At 43.4% G+C, this 20,645-nt stretch overlaps 1 protein-coding gene and 1 long non-coding RNA gene across 5 annotated transcripts in view; one reads left to right on the top strand and one right to left on the bottom strand.

Moving 5' to 3' along the window:
* Window positions 1-20,645, bottom strand: part of LOC122679620 — a 98,324-nt gene that overhangs the window by 19,309 nt on the left and 58,370 nt on the right. For 2 of the 3 annotated variants that reach the window (XR_006336460.1, XR_006336459.1), the window contains exon 2: window positions 9,506-9,552. The exons of the other annotated variant lie outside the window; for it this stretch is intronic. This is a non-coding gene — a long non-coding RNA (uncharacterized LOC122679620). The remainder of the gene's footprint in view (window positions 1-9,505; window positions 9,553-20,645) is intronic. 3 annotated transcript variants of the gene reach the window in all.
* ZNF704 (zinc finger protein 704) overlaps window positions 1-20,645 on the top strand; it is a 247,172-nt gene that overhangs the window by 193,017 nt on the left and 33,510 nt on the right. For both annotated transcript variants that reach the window (XM_043880467.1, XM_043880468.1), the window contains exons 4-5: window positions 4,019-4,251; window positions 19,574-19,674. In XM_043880467.1, coding sequence (XP_043736402.1) covers window positions 4,019-4,251; window positions 19,574-19,674 — 334 coding nt within the window. The remainder of the gene's footprint in view (window positions 1-4,018; window positions 4,252-19,573; window positions 19,675-20,645) is intronic.

Raw genomic sequence — 20,645 nt, 5'->3', positions numbered from 1 at the left:
AAATAAATAAACAGAAAAAAACCATGTGCGTGTCCTGAACCTTGGTGGTCACAGTGGGGATGCATATAGGGCATAATTGAGAAATAAGAAGAAGGCAGAATCAGCAAGACTTGGTGATAGACAGAGAAGATAAAGGAGAAGGAGTGACAAGGGTGACTTCTGGGAAGTCCATTCCCTGTGGTGATGAGCAAAGGCAGAGGAAGAGATCTATTGATGAATGTTAGGAGCAAGAGTTGGGGTTGCCGAAGAAGATGAGAGATCCAGCTTGAAACACGTTTAGTAGGGAGTACCTGGGGATCATCCAAAGGACAGCATCTGATGGGGTTCTGGGTCAGCCTGGGAGAGAGATCTGGGCTGATGCAGAATTGAAAGGTGACATTTTGAAGCCATGAACGTAGATGAGCTGACCCTAAGAGAGCTATGGAAAAGTAAAGGATAATGAGAAGGTGGCTAAGTGAGAAGTGGTGAGCCTCCTCCTTATGTAAGGAAAAGAACCCAGGAAGGTAGGGGGTAACTGGAGAAGCAGAGGAGAGCAGGAGAGTGTGATTTCATGGAAGTCAAGGGAAAAGCTTGTTTCAGGGAGCAACAGCTGAAACAAGGTCGAGGTGAAAAGGACTTCAGAAGGTCGAGGTGAAAAGGACTCAATTCCGCATCAAGAAGAATGTGATGGCTTTGAAAAGAGCATTTACAGTGGACGACCCATGGAGCGGAAGCCACATTGCAGATCAGTGAAATGTTATTCTGAGGCCGCCGGGTAGAACTTACCAGCCAGGGAAAACCTCCTCTCAAAAGCCAGCCTAGTCACTGGCAAGCTAGAGCTAGGGTTTCCCTGTAATCTGGTTATAAACAGGAGGTGTTAAAATAAATTTGTGGAACATCCGTCAAGTCCTCACCCAAACTTACTGCAATCTATTTGGAAGTGGGAAGAATGATCAAGATGCTGGGAATTCAGATCAGTACCAGAAATCAGCAGTGCCTACTGTCTTGATTCCCCACAAGTTGGGGTGATGTCACTTCACTTAGAGTAGCTACCATGCTCTTGAGATGAGCCTGATCTTTCCTGATACCCTTCTCAGCCTGGCAAAGCTGCTAAAGAAAGATGATAGGAAAAGCAAGGCTGAAGTCATCCCCAAAACCTATTCTAGGAAAAAAGAATGACAGAATTTCATGGAATCCTCAGGGGAAAACCATAATTTTTATGTACTCATTCTTTTTACCATTGGAATTTTTAAATTAAGAACATTTTTATATTCCTTTGTATTGAAATGTTAGGATCAAAATAAGCCTTTTGCGTGTTCATTACAAACTTTTCTTAGCACAGTTATAAAGAGAGTGTTCATTATGACTTAAAAAAATAACTATCCAGATAGTAATCCCAAATATCTGATGTCTCTCATTTATTCTGCAAAAGGAAGCAAATTCTTAAAAAGGGAAAGCAATTTATGATAATGAAAGCTATTTTTTAGAAATGAAGATTATCTCCAGAATCATTGCATATCAGTGAATTTTTGAAAACTGTTGTGATCCTCTGCTGTGCTAGGAAAGGATCATTTTGTTAGGATGTGGGTCCAAAATGAGGGAGATTCCAGCAAAATGCCTGTCTGAATTTTTAGCAAAAGCTTGTTTAAGATAAGAAGACACTGCTCTCTAAAAAACACTAGAAATTGGCTTCTGAAAGATTTATTTCTATATTCCTTTGTCCTTCTGATTAAATAGAGTTTCTAAAGGAAATGCCATTCACAGAGAAACAAATAAATTAACTCTTGGCACTGGCAGGAAGCAGTGTGTAACCACACTGTAACAATAGTTGGCTTCAAAATTATTTCAGTTCCTCATCAGTTCAGTTCAGTTGATCAGTCGTGTCTGACTGCGACCCCATGGACTGGGAACCCCCCAAGCCTGGCAGCACGCCAGGCTTCCCTGTCCATCACCAACTTCCAGAACTTGCTCAAACTGATGTCCATCGAGTCGGTGATGCCATGCAACCATCTCATCCTCTGTTGTCCCCTTCTCCTCCTGCCAGTTCCTCATACTTAACATGATTACAGATCTTGCACCATGAACTTGTTTTATTATACAAGTGTATGCTTCAATATATTTAAAGCCGCCTGGGCCTGCCAAGTGAGTTTGTCCACCAGGTAATATTGCCTAAGGCCTTACACTAGACTGCTCTTGAAGTTATGTATTGAAAAGAGCTTTCTTATTTAGTAGGGGGAACTCCAGTCCCTGGAGTATCTCAGTCTCTGTGTAGACCACAGGGAGTGAGATGCTGGTTTGGTTTTGTTAATGTTATCAAGGTGTGAGCTTGCATAACAGACCTTGTAATTCTGCTAGAGCTTGGCTTTAATGAGATGGTTTACTTCTGCTATTCCACTTAAAACTTCATTCATCTAACTGAACTTTTTGCTTGACATAGTTGAGGAATATGCTGGAAACCTATAATTAGGTGAAGATAGTCAAGAAATTTTTCGATGAATGCTAGCATGTTGTTTGTCTTCAGTTCATTACTAATTACACAGACGTTAATAGCATTTCTTTAATGAGGCATTTTGGGATTTTTTTCCTTCTTGTAGTTAGGATATAGTTTTAATATATTCAAAATGCATGTTAATATGGAGGAGAAATTATCCAAAAGAAAGTCAAATTTATACAAATGCTAATTAAGACTGGGCATTTTGAAAAGTAAAGCAAATCTTCAGTGATTAAGAGAGCCCCTGAAGACATTCCAACTGGGCAAAAATCTCTATTAGCAAGCATTTCATCATGTTTTCTCCCACAAGTGGAAAGGTAAAATTCAACACCAATCTTATCAGTAATTATTACCAATAAGTTCTTTTCTGATCTCAGTTTTGCCAGAAAGAAACAAGGATGTTCACACCCAGGGTCTGCATATACTGAAGGAGAAGCAGGGCCAACTGGTAGACCAGCATTTGCGCCCCTGGCCCATCCTCGTTATGTACTAATCATGGCAAGTCAGTTAATTTCCTGGTGCCTCAGGGACTTCATCTGTAAAATGGGCATAATAATCCTTACTCTGAAAGATAGATATTATGAGAATGCATCAGATTGTGTGAATAAGCTTTGTAAGATGTAAGTGAAATAAAAGTGAAAGTCGCTCAGTTGTGCCCGACTCTTTTTGATCACATGGACTGTAGCCCACCAGGCTCCTCTGTCCATGGAATTCTCCAGGCCAGAATACTGGAGTGGGTAGCTGATCCCTTCTCCAGGGGATCTTCCCAACCCAGGAATCGAACTGGGGTCGCCTGCATTGCAGGCGGATTCTTCACCAGCTGAGCTACCAGGAGGCCCTTGTAAGATGTAAAACACACACCAAATACATGGCACAATTATTTATTTAATTAGCTGAATGGCAAATGGCTTTAGGTAACTAATCAGAAATTCTCTCTCTTAGGTTCTTAAGTCTTAGATCAACTCTATAAATGTATTCCAAAGATCACAGCCCTGTAAGAAATTCCTTTTAAAATGTTAAAATGTGGGGATGGGGTTTGGAAAAATACTGCAAATCATTACTCCCTCATAACATTGTCCATAAACACCTAAACTTCCTAAACTTAGTGAACCATAACATCTTTTTTTCTCCTTGTTTTCATGTATTCTCCACTATCATCCTAAGGAACTAGTGTTGCGTAAAGCAACATCCGTCAGAAAACTCTTAGAAAAGGCCTGTCCTGAGGAGGACATGGCAGCCCACTTTAGTATTCTTGCCAGGAGAATCCTGTGGACAGAGGAGCATGGTGGGCTACAGTCCACAGGCCCGAAGCGACTTAGCGCGCACACACGTATGGCTAAAACAAATGTTTATAAACAAACTATCATGCAACTTTTTGGAAAGTATAAATAGAGTATAACGCACGTCCTGAGCTGTTGCAGGTTACCGAGTGGGCTGCAGGTGCTTTCAGCAGCCGGGAATCTCGGCTCCCACCGCCCCTCTGACCCCGGCCTGGGCGCCCGGGAGCCGGGGACTGGGCGCTGACACTGTGATTGTGTGCTCCGACAGAGGGCCTGAGCGGATCCTGGAAGGAGGCGGGCGGCGTGCCTTCCAGCACCAGCAGCAGCGGCTACTGGAGCTGGAGCGCCCCCAGCGACCAGTCCAACCCGTCCACGCCGTCGCCGCCGCTGTCCGCCGACAGCTTCAAGCCCTTCCGCAGCCCCGCGCCCCCCGACGACGGCATCGACGAGGCGGAGGCCGGCAACCTGCTCTTTGATGAGCCCATCCCCAGGAAACGAAAGGTTGGTTTCAGGTTTCATTTGGGGGGAATCCGCTTCCTGGGGTGGTGATTTTGGCACTTCTCCAACACACGCCCCTTTTGATCGACAGAAACAGCCCGTGTTCGCCTCTAATGTCCTTTGAAGTCTTCAAATAAATTAAGGGTCATGATTAAAGACAAATAGAAATGATTAAAATATTACTATATTTCTTCCAAGTATGCATCCCCACCCCACCCCCAATCTCATCCCGTCTTCTCCCCTGGTTGTAAATTGCTGCACTGGTAACATCAGGTAACCTAGAAAAGAATCTGCCTGCAACACAGGAGACTGAGGTTCCATCCCTGGGTGGGGAAGATCCCCTGGAGCAGGAAATGCAACCCCCTCTAGTATTCTTGCCTGGAGAGTCCCAGGGACAGAGGAGCCTGGTGGGCTGTTGTCTGTGGGGTCGCACAGAGTCAGACACAACTGACGTGACCTGCAGCAGCAGCCAGTATTGTTGCCTGGAGAATCCCATGGACAGAGGAACCTAGTGGGCTGTATATAGTCCATGGGGTAGCAGAGTTGGATAGGACTGAGCAACTAACACTTTCACAACACTTCCACCTGGGACTTTACCAGTATTTGGAAGTCAAAAAATTGAACTTCAGGCTTGGTTTGATAATTAACTCACTCTCTTCGTGGGAATTAACTTTTTCATCTGTAAAATAAAATTATATTTTACTCTTTTCTGCTTCACAGACTTATAAAGGGTTGTGGGAAAGAAGATTTTCTGACTTATGTTTATAAAACTAGATGTGAAATATACATGAAAGCTAACATGTAAACATATGTAGTATTTACATGCCCCAAATTATGTATTTATTAAATTAGAAGTGAAAAAGTAGATCTCGCTGATTTAATAAATTAATTTGACTGCACTTGTATTTAATCCTTACAGCAGTCCTGTATGGTATTGTTTTCCCATCTTAATAGGAAATTGAGGACCAGGGAAGTTATACATGTCACCCCTGTCGCGCAGGTTAGAGGGCTTCCCAGGTGGCACTAGTGGTTAAAGATCCCACCTGCCAATGCAAGAGACCTAAGAGAAGTGGGCTCGATCCCTGGGTCCAGAAGATCCCCTGAAGAAGGGAATGGCAATGCACTCCAATATTCTTGCCTGGAAAATGCCATGGACAAAGGAGCCTAGCCAGCTACAGTCCACAGGGTTGCACAGAGTCAGAAACGACTGAAGCAGCTTAACACGAATGCATGCAGGTTAGAAAGGGCCAGCACTGCCATTCAAACCCAGGTCTGCCTAAACCGAAAGCTCATATTATTTTCATTCTCTTCATACACATTTAAGTGACTATGTTCACTCACAATTTTAAAAAGCATTTCTGTTTCATAGAATAAAGAAATACTACTGCAATATCTAGAAAACGTTGTAACATTATTTTTAAATCTCCATGTAAATAGACTTTTAAAATATATTTTAGTTTTTTAGTTTGCAGTTGGTAGCTTCATTATTAATGACTATTCACAAACAAAAATCCAAAGAAAACCCTGTGGACTGCAGTGCAACCTATTTTCCCAGTTCATTTCAAAGAGAAAAACAAAGAGATGGCGCTGATCCAACACCATCCGTCCCTGCATCTCTCTCAGCATCAGGCAGCATGTGTAATGGTGCTGGTGGTACACGCACTCTCTCTGCCCAGAGAACAAACAGGGCATTGATGTCATCTCTGGTCCTTCCCAAAGGCTGGGGCATGAAGAGTTGCTGTTTCACACGCCAGTCCATCGGGCAGGGTCCTGGAGCTGTCCAGGCATCCTGTGGGTCCCCAGAGACCCTGGGTCTTGACTACCTGGGGAGAGAGGCTGCACTTGCATCTGTGAGAACCCACAGGCAGGACAGCTGTGTGGACCTGGAGTCTGTCCTGTTGCTTCAGGCTGCACAGACTTTGTCTCTGGGGCCTTCGGAGTGTGTGATCTTGGCTCTCATTAAGCACAGCCAAGCCTGTGGCAAAGACTCACAGCAGAGGGAGCTCCCCAGTGCTTGTAAGGTGCCCTGCTGGAAGGCTCATCACAGCTTTTCCTTTCCAACATAGCCACGAGCCAAAATTCATACTCTTGCATTGCAGTTTGGTTGCCTCGGTCAGACTTGTATGTAAAGTCTTTAGGCTTCAACTCAATTAGGAGATAGTCAAGTCACCAAATGAAAAAAAAAAATCATTACAAACTGGCATTTATTTGAATAGCACAGACCCACTCTTCAGGAGTTTGGGAGCCATGTTTCTCCCTCTTTCTTTGTGACTTCTCCCTCCATTCAGACTCTGGATTTCCCCAGGGTGATAGCAAAAGGATGAAGCTTGTAGTCCCTATTTTTTTTTTTTTTTTTGCTGTGGGGTCGTAGTTCCTTGACCAGTAATTGAACCTGCACCGCCGCCTGCATTGGGAGCACAAAGTCTTAACCACTGGACCCCCAGGGAAGTCCCAAGTAGTCCCTAGTTTTTAATGCATGGATCGTACATAGACCAAGCCATTGCTTTTTGAACTTAAAGTTATTTTGAATAGTGGTAATAACAAGAAAGTAGGATGGTTGCGATTCATAATTCATTTTTTTAGTATATCAAATGAACCAATATTTATTGAGCATCCAACAGGCACAATGCTCAATACCCTGAGATTAAAGTGCAGCCCAAGGGGCAGCCCAAGGAAGCCTTCAAGGTCGAAAGTTCGGCAGGTGGACACTGATGTATAAAAAGGCAATAATAATTATGAGCGATAGACGCTGTGCTCACAGTGTGGTCCCCCAGTGGTGCTAAATGTAAAGAACCCGCCTGCCAGTGCAGATAGACATAAGAGTTGTGGGTTTGATCTCTGGGTCCAGAAGATCCCAGGAGGAGGAAATGGCAACCCACTCCAGTAATCTTGCTTGGAGAATCCCATGGACAGAGGAGCCTGGCAGACCACAGTCCACGGGGGTCTCAAAGAGTTGGGCATAACTGAAGTGACTTACCAGGCACATAATGTGGTGGAATCACAGTGGCTGCAGTGCTGCTATTTTGGTTTTTAAAGTCATACCTCAAACGATTTCCAAGAGTTAACTGTCTAATCCATAGACAATATGTTCTAATTGGGGGACACTTTCTGATTCATTTTATTTTCCTCTTCATTCCTCTGAGGTTTATAATATCCATTTGAGACCGTGGACTTGTATTGGGCATATGTCCTGTGGGGATTGTTTGAGAACCTTCTAGATCAGTATTTTCCAAACTGCATGTCTCAATCCACTGGTGGGCTGTGAATCTTTTCAATGACTGTGAACAGCACATCTTTAAGGAACAGGACAGAATAGGGTGCAGTGGACATAATCAGGATGAGTACTGTTCCTTGATGCTTTGGTTTCAGCTGTCACCTATGTGTCTACTTTACAAATGGTGTCTCTTACTGTGGCTGATGGTCAAAAACGTTTGGAAGCCCCTATTCGTTAGTATAAAGAGAGAACATGTTAAGTGGTAAGTGAAGGTGTCCTGATTAGAAATCTAAAAATCCACATTCTAGACTCAACTTTGCTACCCTGAGAACTTCAGGAAAACACTTCATCTGTCTGATCATCTACTTCTTTGTCTGTTAAACAGGCAAACAGATATTATCAAACCTCTCTCAGGACTGTCATGAAGACTAAGTGTGACCAACCATAAGTATAGGAAGGGCTTATAAGCTCTAAAACTAGAATGTAGCAACTTTGTAATAGACCTGTTTTAAGACCCTGAAACAAAGTGGGAAGAGGCATACCCTATACTAATTATGAAGCAAAGACCCTGGTCTTCCTCCTCATGAAAACTTATTCAGAAGTTATCTTAACACTTTTTCTCACTCTCACCTCTTATATGATCCCTATTCCACTTGTGTAAAGAGGAAGAGAGATTTATTGCCTAAATAAGACATTATTGCTGCCTACTTTCAGTGGTGAGCAAGAAACAATTGCTGATATTATCAAATTTATATATACATATATATAAGTAACTATATTTGTATATTTTATTATAGTTTACAAAATACTTTTAAATGCAGCATGTCATTTAATCATCAGGAACATCTTTGGCCTAGTCATAATCGCATTGTGCAGAAGAGGCTCACTGAGGTTATGTGAATTATCCAAAATCCTGTAGCTTATAATCTTAGAAATAAGATCAGCTTAGCTGAAATAGCAAAGATGAAACTCTTGAGGCAATTTCAAAGAATCCACATTTCCCTCTGCACCCAGAAGAAAATAACATGGAAAGAAAACAGTCAGACCCAGTTACAGCCAGCACAGCATGGCAGGGTGGGAGTGGGGTGCAGAGGGTTACAAAGAACTCAAAGACAGAGGAACTCCAGGCTGTCTGCTGAGGCATGGGTCCCCAACCTCCGAGATCTAATACCTGATGATCTGAGGTAGTGCTGATGTAATAATAATAGAAATAAAGTACACAATAAATGTAACATGCTTGAATCACCCTGAAACCATCCCCCCTCCGCGAAACCGGTGCCTCATGCCAAAAGGATTGTGGACCACTGTGCTGAGGGAGGTGGGGGCGGACAGCTTCCTGCGGGAAGGGCACATGGCTCTTTAGCCAAGGTAGGTGGGAACGCGAGGAGGGGAAGTGAAAGGCTTCTTTCTCCTGGCTCTGGAAATCAGCCAGCCAACTGCCTCAAGCCCCGTTCTAGCAGATTTTTCCTCTGGAATTTCAGACTGAGTGTACTCAGATGTTGAGAAGAGCCTAGTAGTATGAGCTGGGACTCCGGGACTACCGGGAAGGTGCAGTTCCTATCCTGACCACAAGGTGATGCAATGGCCCTAAATACAGCCGCTCCGGGCGTCTGGGAGAAAACAGTTCTATGGAAGGCCAAGAGTTAACATTCAATTCCCGAAGACCTCTAGAAAATCAAGAAGGGCTCATAACTAATTAATACTGTGCTTTTTTCCACGTCAGATTCCTAGTTCAGTCAGATTTGGGATTTGTCCTTTCCTAAACAGGATAAAACCGTTCGGGCTCTGAAATTAGCACCCCAGCTACAGTACTCATGAAACTGTGAAAGTGCTAGTCGCAGTGACGTCCGAGTCTTTGCAGCCCCGCGGATGCACAGGGCTTCAGGCCCCTGTGTCCATGGAATTCTCCAGACAAGAATGCTGCAGTGGGTAGCCATTCCCTTCTCCAGGGGATCTTCCCTACCCAGGGATCGAACCCGGGTCTCCTGCATTGCAGACAGATTCTTTACCATCTGAGCCGTCAGGGAAGCCCGCAGTACTCACGTGAGCGTAGCAAATAACTTGATCTCTCTAAGGCTCAGTTTCCTCATCTGTAAAATATGAAAAATGATAGCACCGTAATGGTCAAGTTGTTGTGAGGGTGCTGCTAATATTTGCTTCCCTTTTTACCCACTTGACAACGGACTGAATGGCATTTGAGAAGCGTGAGTGTGGACAGGGAAGGCTGCCTGCCTCCATCCTCCGTTCTGGCCCCATAGGACCAGGGCTGCTGCAGCTCAGGACAGGGCCCCTCGGCCACCTCAGTCACCCTGGGCTTACTTAGGGTTAGTGGAAGAGGCCAGCCTACGTGAGGTTAGGGGTGAAGGAGGCCATGACACTGGCAGAAGTCGGGGTCTCCCGAGGAAACCTGGCTCAGGACTCTGCATTTCAAAACATCAGCACGACTCAAAAGCAGTCGCAAAATTCCAGTCTTCATCACTTTCATTTATCTCACAGGCATCTTGACCATGAACCACTTTACCTGTAGACTGGGGAGATCTCAAGTCAGAAGGGAAAAAAAATAGCTCCGTTCACGTAAGATACTTCGCTCATCATTGTACGGTAGTAAACAGTGAATTAATCATTTGCTCTACTCTGCGTGTTCGATCTTTCGGAATCAGAAAGCAGTGAGTCACTTTTAAGTTGTGAATGACTGCTCCAAGAGACCCTCACGGCCCTCACAGTTATGGCTGTTGCCAGTCTCTAGGCTGACTTAATTGCTAACCCACTAATTTTGAGCAGAGAAGTGCCTTCTGTAAGAAGAACTGCTCCAGAAATAGACCCATCTGTTAGAAGTGCTGGGGAGGGCAGTGCTAAGAAAAGCCACTCGGGGTCACACCGTGTGGATCTCAGGGTGATGACACAGCATCGCCCGCCAGAGTCAGAGAGCTGATTGACCTCAGGGAGGATCAGGGTAAAGACGACAGATCTCGGCAATTTAATGACAGCATCTTAGAATAGTCTGCCAGGCAGTGTGTGGTCCAGGAGCGCAAAGGACTTAAAAAATCATCGAGCCCAGGCTCAACGTTTCCAAGTTTCAGGACCGCTTGGATCATGTCTGGACATGTGCAGATGTCCCCAAAAATGAGATGCACTTTTAGAATTCACTGATGGAGAAAATTTAATGATTAGGGATTTCTATTAATTCAGGAATACTTTAGTTTGTGGTTTTAGACATCATTTAAAATTGACTCCGTATTTAGGTATCATGTCCACACAGTCAAATGAACCCACTTTAAACATATCATTCAGTGAGTTTTAACTAATGTCTCCACGTGAGTAATCACCACTCTGATCCAGGCCAGCAGTTCTTGTGTCCTCTGGAGTCAAATGCTAACCCCCAACCCAGAGAGGCAGCCCTGACTTCTGTCACCAGAGATTAATTTTGCCTGTTGTAAATGGAATCAGACAGTGTGCGCTTTTTGGTATACTAAGTACCAAGCGTGGGCCACAGGAGCTCTCATTGATTGCTCTTAGAAGTGTAAAATGGTACAACCCCTTTGTAAAGCAGTTTGGCCGTTTCTTATAAAGTTAAGGATATACTCACCATATGACCCAGTAATTCCACTCTCAGATATTTACCTAAGAGATAAGAATGCATGTCCACAAAAGCACTTGTAGACAAGTTTCATGAGAGTTGTATTCATTGTTACTCCAAACTAGAGACCTGTTTCCATAAACAGGGAAGTGGTTAAATAATTTCTGGTATATTTACACAACAGAATTCTGTACCACAGTAAAAGGGAACTAATGACTGAAGTATGAAACAGGGGGTGAAGCTCAAAAAAAAAATATGCTCAGATAAAGACACCAGATACATGACAATACATTCTGTATTATTCCATTTATAGAAATCTTTTTGCTATTTTTAAATTTTATGTATTCACACAGCACCCATAAATGGGACAAATAGGTGGGAAATGTTTAATCCCTGCTTGATATACATCTGAATTTTCCTATACACCTCATGGATCCAAGGTCACTAATCTTGTTCACTCTTATTGTTTTACAAAGAAAGCAAACCCCAAACTAGTGAGGTGACCTGTACAAGGCTGTTGTCCCAGTAAAGAACTGGAATGCCTTCAACTTCTAACAGTTATTGATTTTTTTTTTTAAAGACAGTATTTGTCAGTCTTTTGGAACCTGCTGAGGGTCTGAGTGGACTTCTTGATCCTGAAAGAGCCCCTGGAGGCTTTGCCAAAGCTGTAAGTTCCCGGGAGACAGGCTGAGGAAGCGTGTGTAATGCAACACATTGACCTGTGTAGAATAACTGGACTGTCTTCTCTCTGGGAAGTTTGAATGCATGAATATCAACCCACACTTTATCCCAACACTCACACACACACACACACACACACACACACACAAACACGCCAATCACCAAATAAAGGCAACTTGGTATTAACCCCAGGCTGCTATCTGGTAAACCAGTCATGTGATGATTAAAATCATACGTATGTACCTTCTGGAATATAGCTGTAATTGAACTTATCCCTGGCATTTTGTATATTTCAAAATCCAGCCATGTTTGCACTCTTGTATCTGAAGGTGACTTCAGTGGTCATCTTATCAGTCCTGTGTACCAGTCCGGGTTCTCTGAGGAAGATAGAAGCCACTCCATGTATCCTAAGTATGAAACAAGTCAAAACCAGCGTGGAGGCTTGCCATGGAGAGGGAAGCAGAGAGAAGATGAAGGAAGGCTTAGCCAAAGATCTCAGCCTATCACCCCAGAGCAATTGGTATCGAGACATCCTGGGAGCTGCCACAAAGGTGATGAGTCTTCAGGAAGTTCTCTCCAACCATAGTAGCCCCAAGGCCAAAGTTGAGTGATTCTAAAGAAGCATCTCCTGGAAGCTGCTGCGAACGTCGCACTGAGCATGTGTGAGATTCCTTGAGTCGGCTTATAACTGTCAGGCTGTTGTTTACTAAGTCACATTCAACTCTTTTGCAACCCCATGGACTGTAGCCTGCCAGGCTCCTCTGTCCATGGGATTTCCCAGGCAAGAATAGTGAAGTGGGTTGCCATTTCCTTCTCTGCAGTGTAGGGAACCTGCGGCTCCTCCATTGACAAGCAGGTTCTTTACTGCTGAGTAACCTGAGAAGCCCAACTGCCAGGAGCTTCAGCTAGACCAGGCAGATGCGTGGAGAACCATAGCTCATTGAGCTTCCCAGCCAACAGTGGCCTCTCCCTACCTCGGACATCCCAGCCTGGTGAACATCTGCTGAAGCTGGGAAGAGAAGCCAGGGCTGAGGCACAGATGGTCACGTTCAGGCTTGGCGGCTGCGACTCTGCCAGCCGCTTTGCTTAGTTTGGCTTCTTTGGGCGAGCTTGGACCCATGTGGCAATCTGGGTGCTGTTTATTTAGCTATGTCTTCCTGTTCTCCTCCTCCCGTGGCAGACTTTCCTTTAGCATAACAGGGAGCAGTTCTGTAGACAAAGGATTTGTCTCCACTGAAAGTAACCAGGGTACTCTGAAAAGTACTTAACCACTATTTAAGGCAGGAGTCCCCAACCTCCACAATCTATTTCCTAATGATCTGAATTGGAGTTGATGTACTAATAATACAGATAAAGTCCACAGTAAGTGTAATGCACTTCAATCATCCCCAAACCATCCCCTGACCCCAGTCCATGAAAAAATTGTCTTCCACGAAACTGGTCTTTGGTACCAAAAAGGTTGCTTGAGGGCTTAGTCACTCAGTCATGTCTGACTCTTTTATACCCTGTGGACTGTAGCCTGCCAGGCTCCTCTGTCCATGGATTTTCCCTCCAGGAGTATGGGAGTGGGTCGCAGTGCCCTCCTCCAGGGGATCTTCCAAATCCAGGGATCAAACCCACATTTCCTGCATCTCCTGCATTGTAGGCAGATTTTTTTTCACCACTGAGCCACTGAGAAAGCCCACCAGAAAGGTTGGGGACCACTGATTTAAGAGACCTTATGGTTTGACACACCTTCACCTAGGTAGAAAGAAGTCACTTGACTGCATTAAAGTTGAGGTTCTTGTGCTAGTATAGTTGTATTCTCTAAAAATTAATCAAGCAAGTATTAATATTACAGGTTGACTTCTATTTTAATTTAAAATAGGGTAATTTTTATATTTTGCATCACCAACTCAATGGATGTGACTTTGAGCAAGCTCTGGGAGATAGTGAAGGCCAGAGGAGCCTGGCGTGCTGCAGTCCATGGGGTCACAAAGAGTCAGACACGATGGAGCAACTGAACAACAACACAACTTCTATGTTTGGAAATTAATGTAAAATTAAGATACCCTTCCCCAATATTTTCACCATGCAATAATTTTCAGCATACAATATTTTCACCATGCAATTTTTATTTGCCTTAAATAACCCCCCAAATATATAATGTTGTTTATGTTCTTTTATAACCTACTTTTGCCCCATTTCAATCAAGGTCCTGGGAGAAGTTGGTGGTGTTCTCAGATGGGGTAACTGAGAAGAGTTTAATAAAGAAACTCTTATAAAGGAGTAAATAGGGCTGGAAGAAATCAGAAGAGATGATGCAGTACCCCACGGGCAAAAGAGAAAAGCAAGAAGAAATAAAGTTGATCATTTTTCTTCATGTCCATTATCTACTTTTGTTTGGACAACAGATTTCTTTGGAGCCCTTAGTAGGAGCCCAGAAAATTATGGGTATGAGTAAAGAATCCACCTGCAATGCAGGAGACCCCAGTTCAATTCCTGGGTCAGGAAGATTCCCCTGGAAAGGGGATAGGCTACCCACTCCAGTATTCTTGGGCTTCCCTGATGGCTCAGTTGGTAAAGAATCCACCTGCAATGCGGGAGACCTGGGTTCAATCCCTGGGTTGGGAAGATCCCCTGGCAACCCACTCCATTATTCTTGCCTGGAGAATCCGCATAGACAGAGGAGCCTGACGGGCTATAGTCCATGGGTGGCAGAGTCAGACATGACTGACTAAGTATACAGCACATAATCGAGGAGATGATACACAAACACTTGTAATTGGTAGTTCTCCAAAATCCAAGGGATTTAGAGAGGATGTTGGTCAGCTTCATTGTGTTTGGGGAGTTTGACACCTCTGTATCAGCTACTTCCTCCTAAGGAAAGGAGTTATACCAATGACATTTATTTTTCTATCGTTAGTACCAGGCTTTATTAATCAATTCAAGAAGCAAATGCTTGACGTGTTATTGCAAGAACCAGGAACAGCAGTCTTATCAATAATACTTGTTATGGCGCAGAAATACCACTGTGATTGTCATTTCCCAAAACAGTTACCAATTTGACCGTAAGAAATTCCTAAGGTGTTGGAGGAATTTGGCTCTGCATGTTGTGTAATACTATTATATTAATTTCAAAAGACTATCTATTAATAACTGACTAATTGTTGTACATGCACACATGTGAAGTCACTTCAGTTGTATCCAATTCTTTGCAACTCTAAGGACTGTAGCCTGTCAGGCTCCTCCATCCATGGGGTTCTCCAAGCAAGAATACTGGAGTGGGTTGCCATGCCCTCCTCCAGGGGATCTTCCAGACCCAGGGATCAAACCTGCGTCTTTCACATCTCCTGAATTGGCAGGCAGTTTCTTTACCACTGGCGCCACCTGGGAACATCAAATGATACTGCATAAGTCACATATTCCTTCTTAAGCCACTTTCTTCTATTTGTGCTGGTAATACCACCCTATCTTGATTACCACTACTGCCCACACCCTGTCTCTCTGTCTTTTCCTTCTCAGTCTCCAACATGAAATATTGAATCTGCAGTATGCTGGGCCTTCTAATTATCTCTAGCTGTATATCCCCCTAGATGGTCTCATCTAGATCTGTTTTAAGAACTCCTTCAGGTCCTGACTCCAAATGTATATCTCTAGACCTGACTTCTTCTCAGTTTCAGGCTCATAGATCCATTGTCCTACTAGCCAGTAGGTATCTCAAAATGAATGTATCCCAAAGAGAACCTCAACTCATCTCGATACAGAAGTCATCTTTAATACCATCCCTTTTAACATTCCTCATGCTCAACCCAACAACAGGTACTGCTGGATCTGCCTCCAAAATGGACCCTGATAGTGTCTACTTATCTCTGTTCTCATGGCCCAAATCTTCTTCAAGCCGCCATCTTTTCTGACCCGCAGTAGCACTACACTGGTGACCTTATTTTTCCTTCCCAGAACAGAACAGAATGATCTTTTCTTTTCTTTTTGGCCATACCACACAGCATGTTGGATCTTAGTTCCCCAGCCAGGGATCTGACTCACACTCCCTGCGTTGGAAACATGGAGTCTTAACCACACTGGACCACCAGGGGAGTCCAAGAGTGATATTTTCTTAAAATCTAAATCATATCATATCACTCCCCAACTTCAACCCCTTCAGTAGCTTCTTTATTTTAGAATAAAACCCAGATTCCTTACCCTTACCTACAAGACCCTGCGTAATCCTCCTTGCCTCCATGGCCCTCCTTGCCTCTCCACATGATCTCAAACAGATCACACCGTCTCTCCTTTCCCTCCAAATTAACCGTTCCTTTCTGGCCCTACAGTATGTCAAGCTCTTCTGCATCTTCACAGCTTCTCATTAACTCTTCCTTCTACCTGGAAAACTCTAGCTCATAGCATGGTTGGCTCCTTTTCCAACCTTCAGGTCCCAGCTCACAAGTCACCTTCTAGAGGCTTCATCTGACCTAGCGTTTCCCACCCCCATTTCCAGAAACATTACCATACCTGAAACAATCATCATTTGTGATCATTTCTGTCTCTCCCCCGTTAGAATGTAAGTTCCTGAAGAACAGCTTCTTTTCTTTCCATCACAGCCACTGGAATATTCCTTGCTAAGTAGCTATTTAATTTAATGAATAAAGGAATACCATCAGCAAGAAGGCTAGGAATGAATCAAAAAGTGCTTTCATCTATCATGACTTCATTTCCAGATGGATATTTGGACTCTCAGATATCTGTAATTTTGGTTTGAGTCATAAATTCCCTTAAGTGGAAGATATTTTTTAATAGAACAGCTTCATTGTTTGAGAAATGAGCAGAAAGCACTCATAGGGTGAGGATTTGTTCATTAATATCGTCATCATCTGCTCTGAATTAAAAAAAAAAAAATCAAGCCAATTCTTTTTTGTGAACCTTGGGGCTGGAGTAGAGGGCAGGGCAGGTTTTAAATTCTTCCCCTTTGGTTCATCTTCCATTTCATGCATTTGGATCAGTGGCTCAAGAAGATCAGGGAGCCTGAAATTTGTGAATGGTCTCCTTAGAATAAACACCAACTCATCAGGATAGTGTATTTTAAAGTGTCCTAATTCTGTCTCTGCTTCTCAGCTCCCCTCACATCCCTCTCTCAGTTTCTGCTCCAGCTCTTTGCTGCTGCAGCTAGCTCCTGAAGCTCAGTACTGCTCATTGCAGCAGGAAGCACGGGCGAGCTGTCCACAGTGCCCGGGAGCTGCAGTGGGAATAGCTAGGTCACAGTGTCAGGAAGGCCAGCCACCTGGGACCTCTGGGACCCCCCAGTTCCCTGGGCTCATGAAGCTCACAGGAGGCATGGGCTCCTTCTTGCTGCCACTAATCTATCTGTTGCAACAGACTGTAGCCATGTGCCACCATGCTGTGTCTTCCACTTGCCACCCCGAAAGTGATCATTCCCAACACACAGGATACTCCTCACTTCTGTAAGTTCCTAGGTATTTTGTTTCAATTGAGAAAGATTTGGGTGGGGGTGACTGGCTGAATCAGGGTACTAATTCCATTATAATAGCCAGTGAGTCATCCTCTAAATGTGTAAATGATGGCTTTCTAGAACAGGGCTAGAGAGCAGAAATCCTACTAGACTTGTAAACAAACCTACAGCAATTCCGTCAGTTCAGGGAAGGTGTCATTGTTTATTGGTTAGGGGAGGCTTACGGTTGAAACAACCCATTTCCAAACTTCAGTGGCTTAACTATATAAAGGATTTCTCATGTCACAATCCAATCAGGTCAGCAGAAGTGATGAAGGAGTGTTTCTGCTCTACACATTCTCCAGGGACCCAGACCCCTTCCTCCCAGTGCAGAGATTCTTAACTTGGAGTCCACAAGTCCCGCAAAGGGAGCGGAAAGAATTCAGGGAGTCTGTGAAATTAGATGGGAGAAAAAGTAATCTTTATTGTCATTAATGTTTTAACTATAATTTAGCATTTCCTACAATTATGATTGGAGACATCAAACCACTATAGTATTAGTGCCTCATGTGACGTTACTACCAATATGAAACGTGGATATTTCCATATCATCCTACAATCTTAGCAGATATCATGAAATATCATTTATGCACAACACTACTTTGAAATTATGGTAGTTACTAGATTCACTTAAAGATCTTATTAGTTTATGTGTTAAAGAGTATAATATATTACCACTTCACTTTTTTAGTATTTTGATAACTATTTCAGCACACTCACAGTTTTTTTATTCCTGTGTATTTTATTTTAAACATTATTAATAAAAACATTACTTTAAGAAGGGGTTCATAGAATTTAGCAGACTGCCAAAAGAATTCATGGCCAACAAAAGATTAAAAATCCCTAAAGTATAAGTTCTGACTATATAGCAGAGGGAACTATATTCAATATCGCATGATAAACCATAATGGAAAAGAATATAGAAAAGAATGTATAGCTGAATCATTTTGTTGTACAGCAGAATTAACACAACATTGTAAATCAACTATACTTCCATTTTTAAAATATTGAAAAAAAAAATCCCTGATCTAGTGGCGCTACTGTCCCCTAAGTCCCTGAGTATCCCCAACCTCTAATCAGCCAAATAGGCTGGAGTGACATTGAAAAGTAATTTAGGGACGAGGCTTAGAAGGAATGTATGTCACTTCTGCCCTTATTCCATTGGCCCTAATTCAGTCACGTGACTTCGCCTAACTTCACAGGGGGCTGGGAAATGAAGTCTAGCTGTGTTCCCAGGAGGAAACAAGGATGGGGCTTGGTGAGCACATGGGAGAAAACTCACTCCCTGTCAAATTCACTCCAGGAAGTATAATCATCATAAGACCATAATAGCTGCCATTGGTTGAATAATTACTCCTGTCAGTATTGTGCTAAACGATTTGCTTTCATAACCTCATTTAATCATCATAATAACCCTGTGAGACAGGTACTATTGTTCTTATTTGATAAATAAGGAAACTAGAACTTGAGAAAGTAAGTCCAAAATCAGTGCTCTCAATCACTTTGCTGGACTGTTTTGGAAAACTTCTAAGATCCTTGTAGGAGAAGATAGATTTGTGTCCTGGTGGAGAGAGTAGTTCCAGGAGCCAAACTTCCAAAATTCATATTCTGGTTTTGCTAGAAGCTGGCTCCCTTGACTAGGCATGTTTTACTGAAGCTTTCCATGAATCTGTAAAGCAGTGATGATAATAGTATCCATCTTTTAGGATTAAATGAGATAAACTCTTAGACTAGCACTTGGCACATACTAAGTGCTCAATGAATATTCTAAAATTCCCTGTCATTAATGCCGGGTTTCCTTGGTGGCTCAGATGATAAAGAATCCACCTGGAATGCAGGACACCTGAGTTCCATCCCTGGGTTGGGAAGATTCCCTGGAGAAGGGCATGGCAGCCCATTCTAGTATTCTTGCTTGGAGAATCCCCGTGGACAGGGGAGCCTGGTGGGCTACAGTCCATGGGATCACAAAGAGTCGGACATGATTGAGCGACTAAGCACAGAACGATGCCTAAAAGACACTGTAACCACCTTAAAAAAAAAAAAGTGAACTAATGGGGTGGGAGGAAGGTTCAAGAGGGAGCAGACATACATATACCTGTGGCTGATTCATGTTGATGTATGGCAGACACCAGCCCAATATTGTAAATCAATTATCCCTCAATTAAAAATAATTTTTTAAAAAAGTAAACTAAACATTCCAGCAGGGCTCAGTATTCAAGAAGGAAGCAAGAAAATCTCTTGAGGTCACTAGGATCCTTGCCTGGGGGGTTTCCTAGAATGGTGTGCTGAGTTATAGTCAAGAGAATGGGAAGCTATTATGTTGATGGGTTAGTTTTCATCTTAATGTAACCTTGTCTTCCCTTATTAGAACTCCATGAAGGTGATGTTCAAATGCCTCTGGAAGAACTGTGGGAAGGTTCTGAGCACTGCAGTGGGTATCCAGAAGCACATCCGGACCATTCATCTCGGGTAAGGAGCCCTCCCTTTGGATCTGGGTGTATCTCCATCAAGTTCAGTCCAGGACCACCTGCACTTGGAATTACACTTCACATTGTGCCTTAAAAATTCTGAACACAGAAGCAGAGCCTGGGCCTGCTTGGTCTTCCTAATCAAGAGATGGATATGGAGATGGCCATGCAGATAATACAGGCCAGTATGACAAGTGGAAAGAATATGAACTTAGAGCTGTGAAGCCTCCCTAATACACTCACTAAGTGATATTAAGCAAGCTGCTGCTCGGAGCCCCAGTTCCATCTGAAAAGGAAACTCAGACTATCAGCCCTGCAGGGTCATGTGTGATGGTCGAAAATAAAATGTATGTGAGAGTGATTTGTAAAAGATGGAGCAGCGGGGTAGGGTAGGATAAGGAGTCCTTAGACCCCCTGAAAATGTTTGTAAAATTATATGTGCAGTTTTTTCCCCAGTGGAGTATATTCATGACTTTGAGCCTCAAAGGCAGACATACCCTGAAAAGGGTTTAAGAAACACAGTGACAATCAGTGTTTCTATTCTTATGAAGCCTGGTGACCCGCTCTATCCTTTTCTGTTGCCCAAATAAGTCCTTTATTTGTACAACAGATACATTTCCCTGTGTTATACAAAAACCTTTCCAAGGAAAGATAAAAGGAAGTTTTGAGCAGCAGGGATTAGGGGCCACTCCAGAAGGGCTGTGATGGTACAGCCTCTTGTTCTTTAGTCTGTGGGTCTTTCTTGTCCGGGGATGTGGAACTAAGAAGGGATCTTGAGAAGCTGTAAGTGATAAACTGTGCACAAGGCAAATCCAAACACATGACCGAGCCCCCCAAATGCCTGGACACAGAAGGATCTTTTCGAAAAGATGTTGTTGTTGTTGTTGTTGTTCAGTCGCTAAGTCGTGTCTCTTTGCAGCCCCATGGACTGCAGAATACCAGGCTTCCCTGTCCTTCACAATCTCCCTGAGT

Source organism: Cervus elaphus, chromosome 21 (genome assembly GCF_910594005.1).
Source record: "Cervus elaphus chromosome 21, mCerEla1.1, whole genome shotgun sequence".
In the NCBI taxonomy this organism is placed as follows: Eukaryota; Metazoa; Chordata; class Mammalia; order Artiodactyla; family Cervidae; genus Cervus; species Cervus elaphus.
This window is presented reverse-complemented; position numbering and strand designations above follow the sequence as displayed.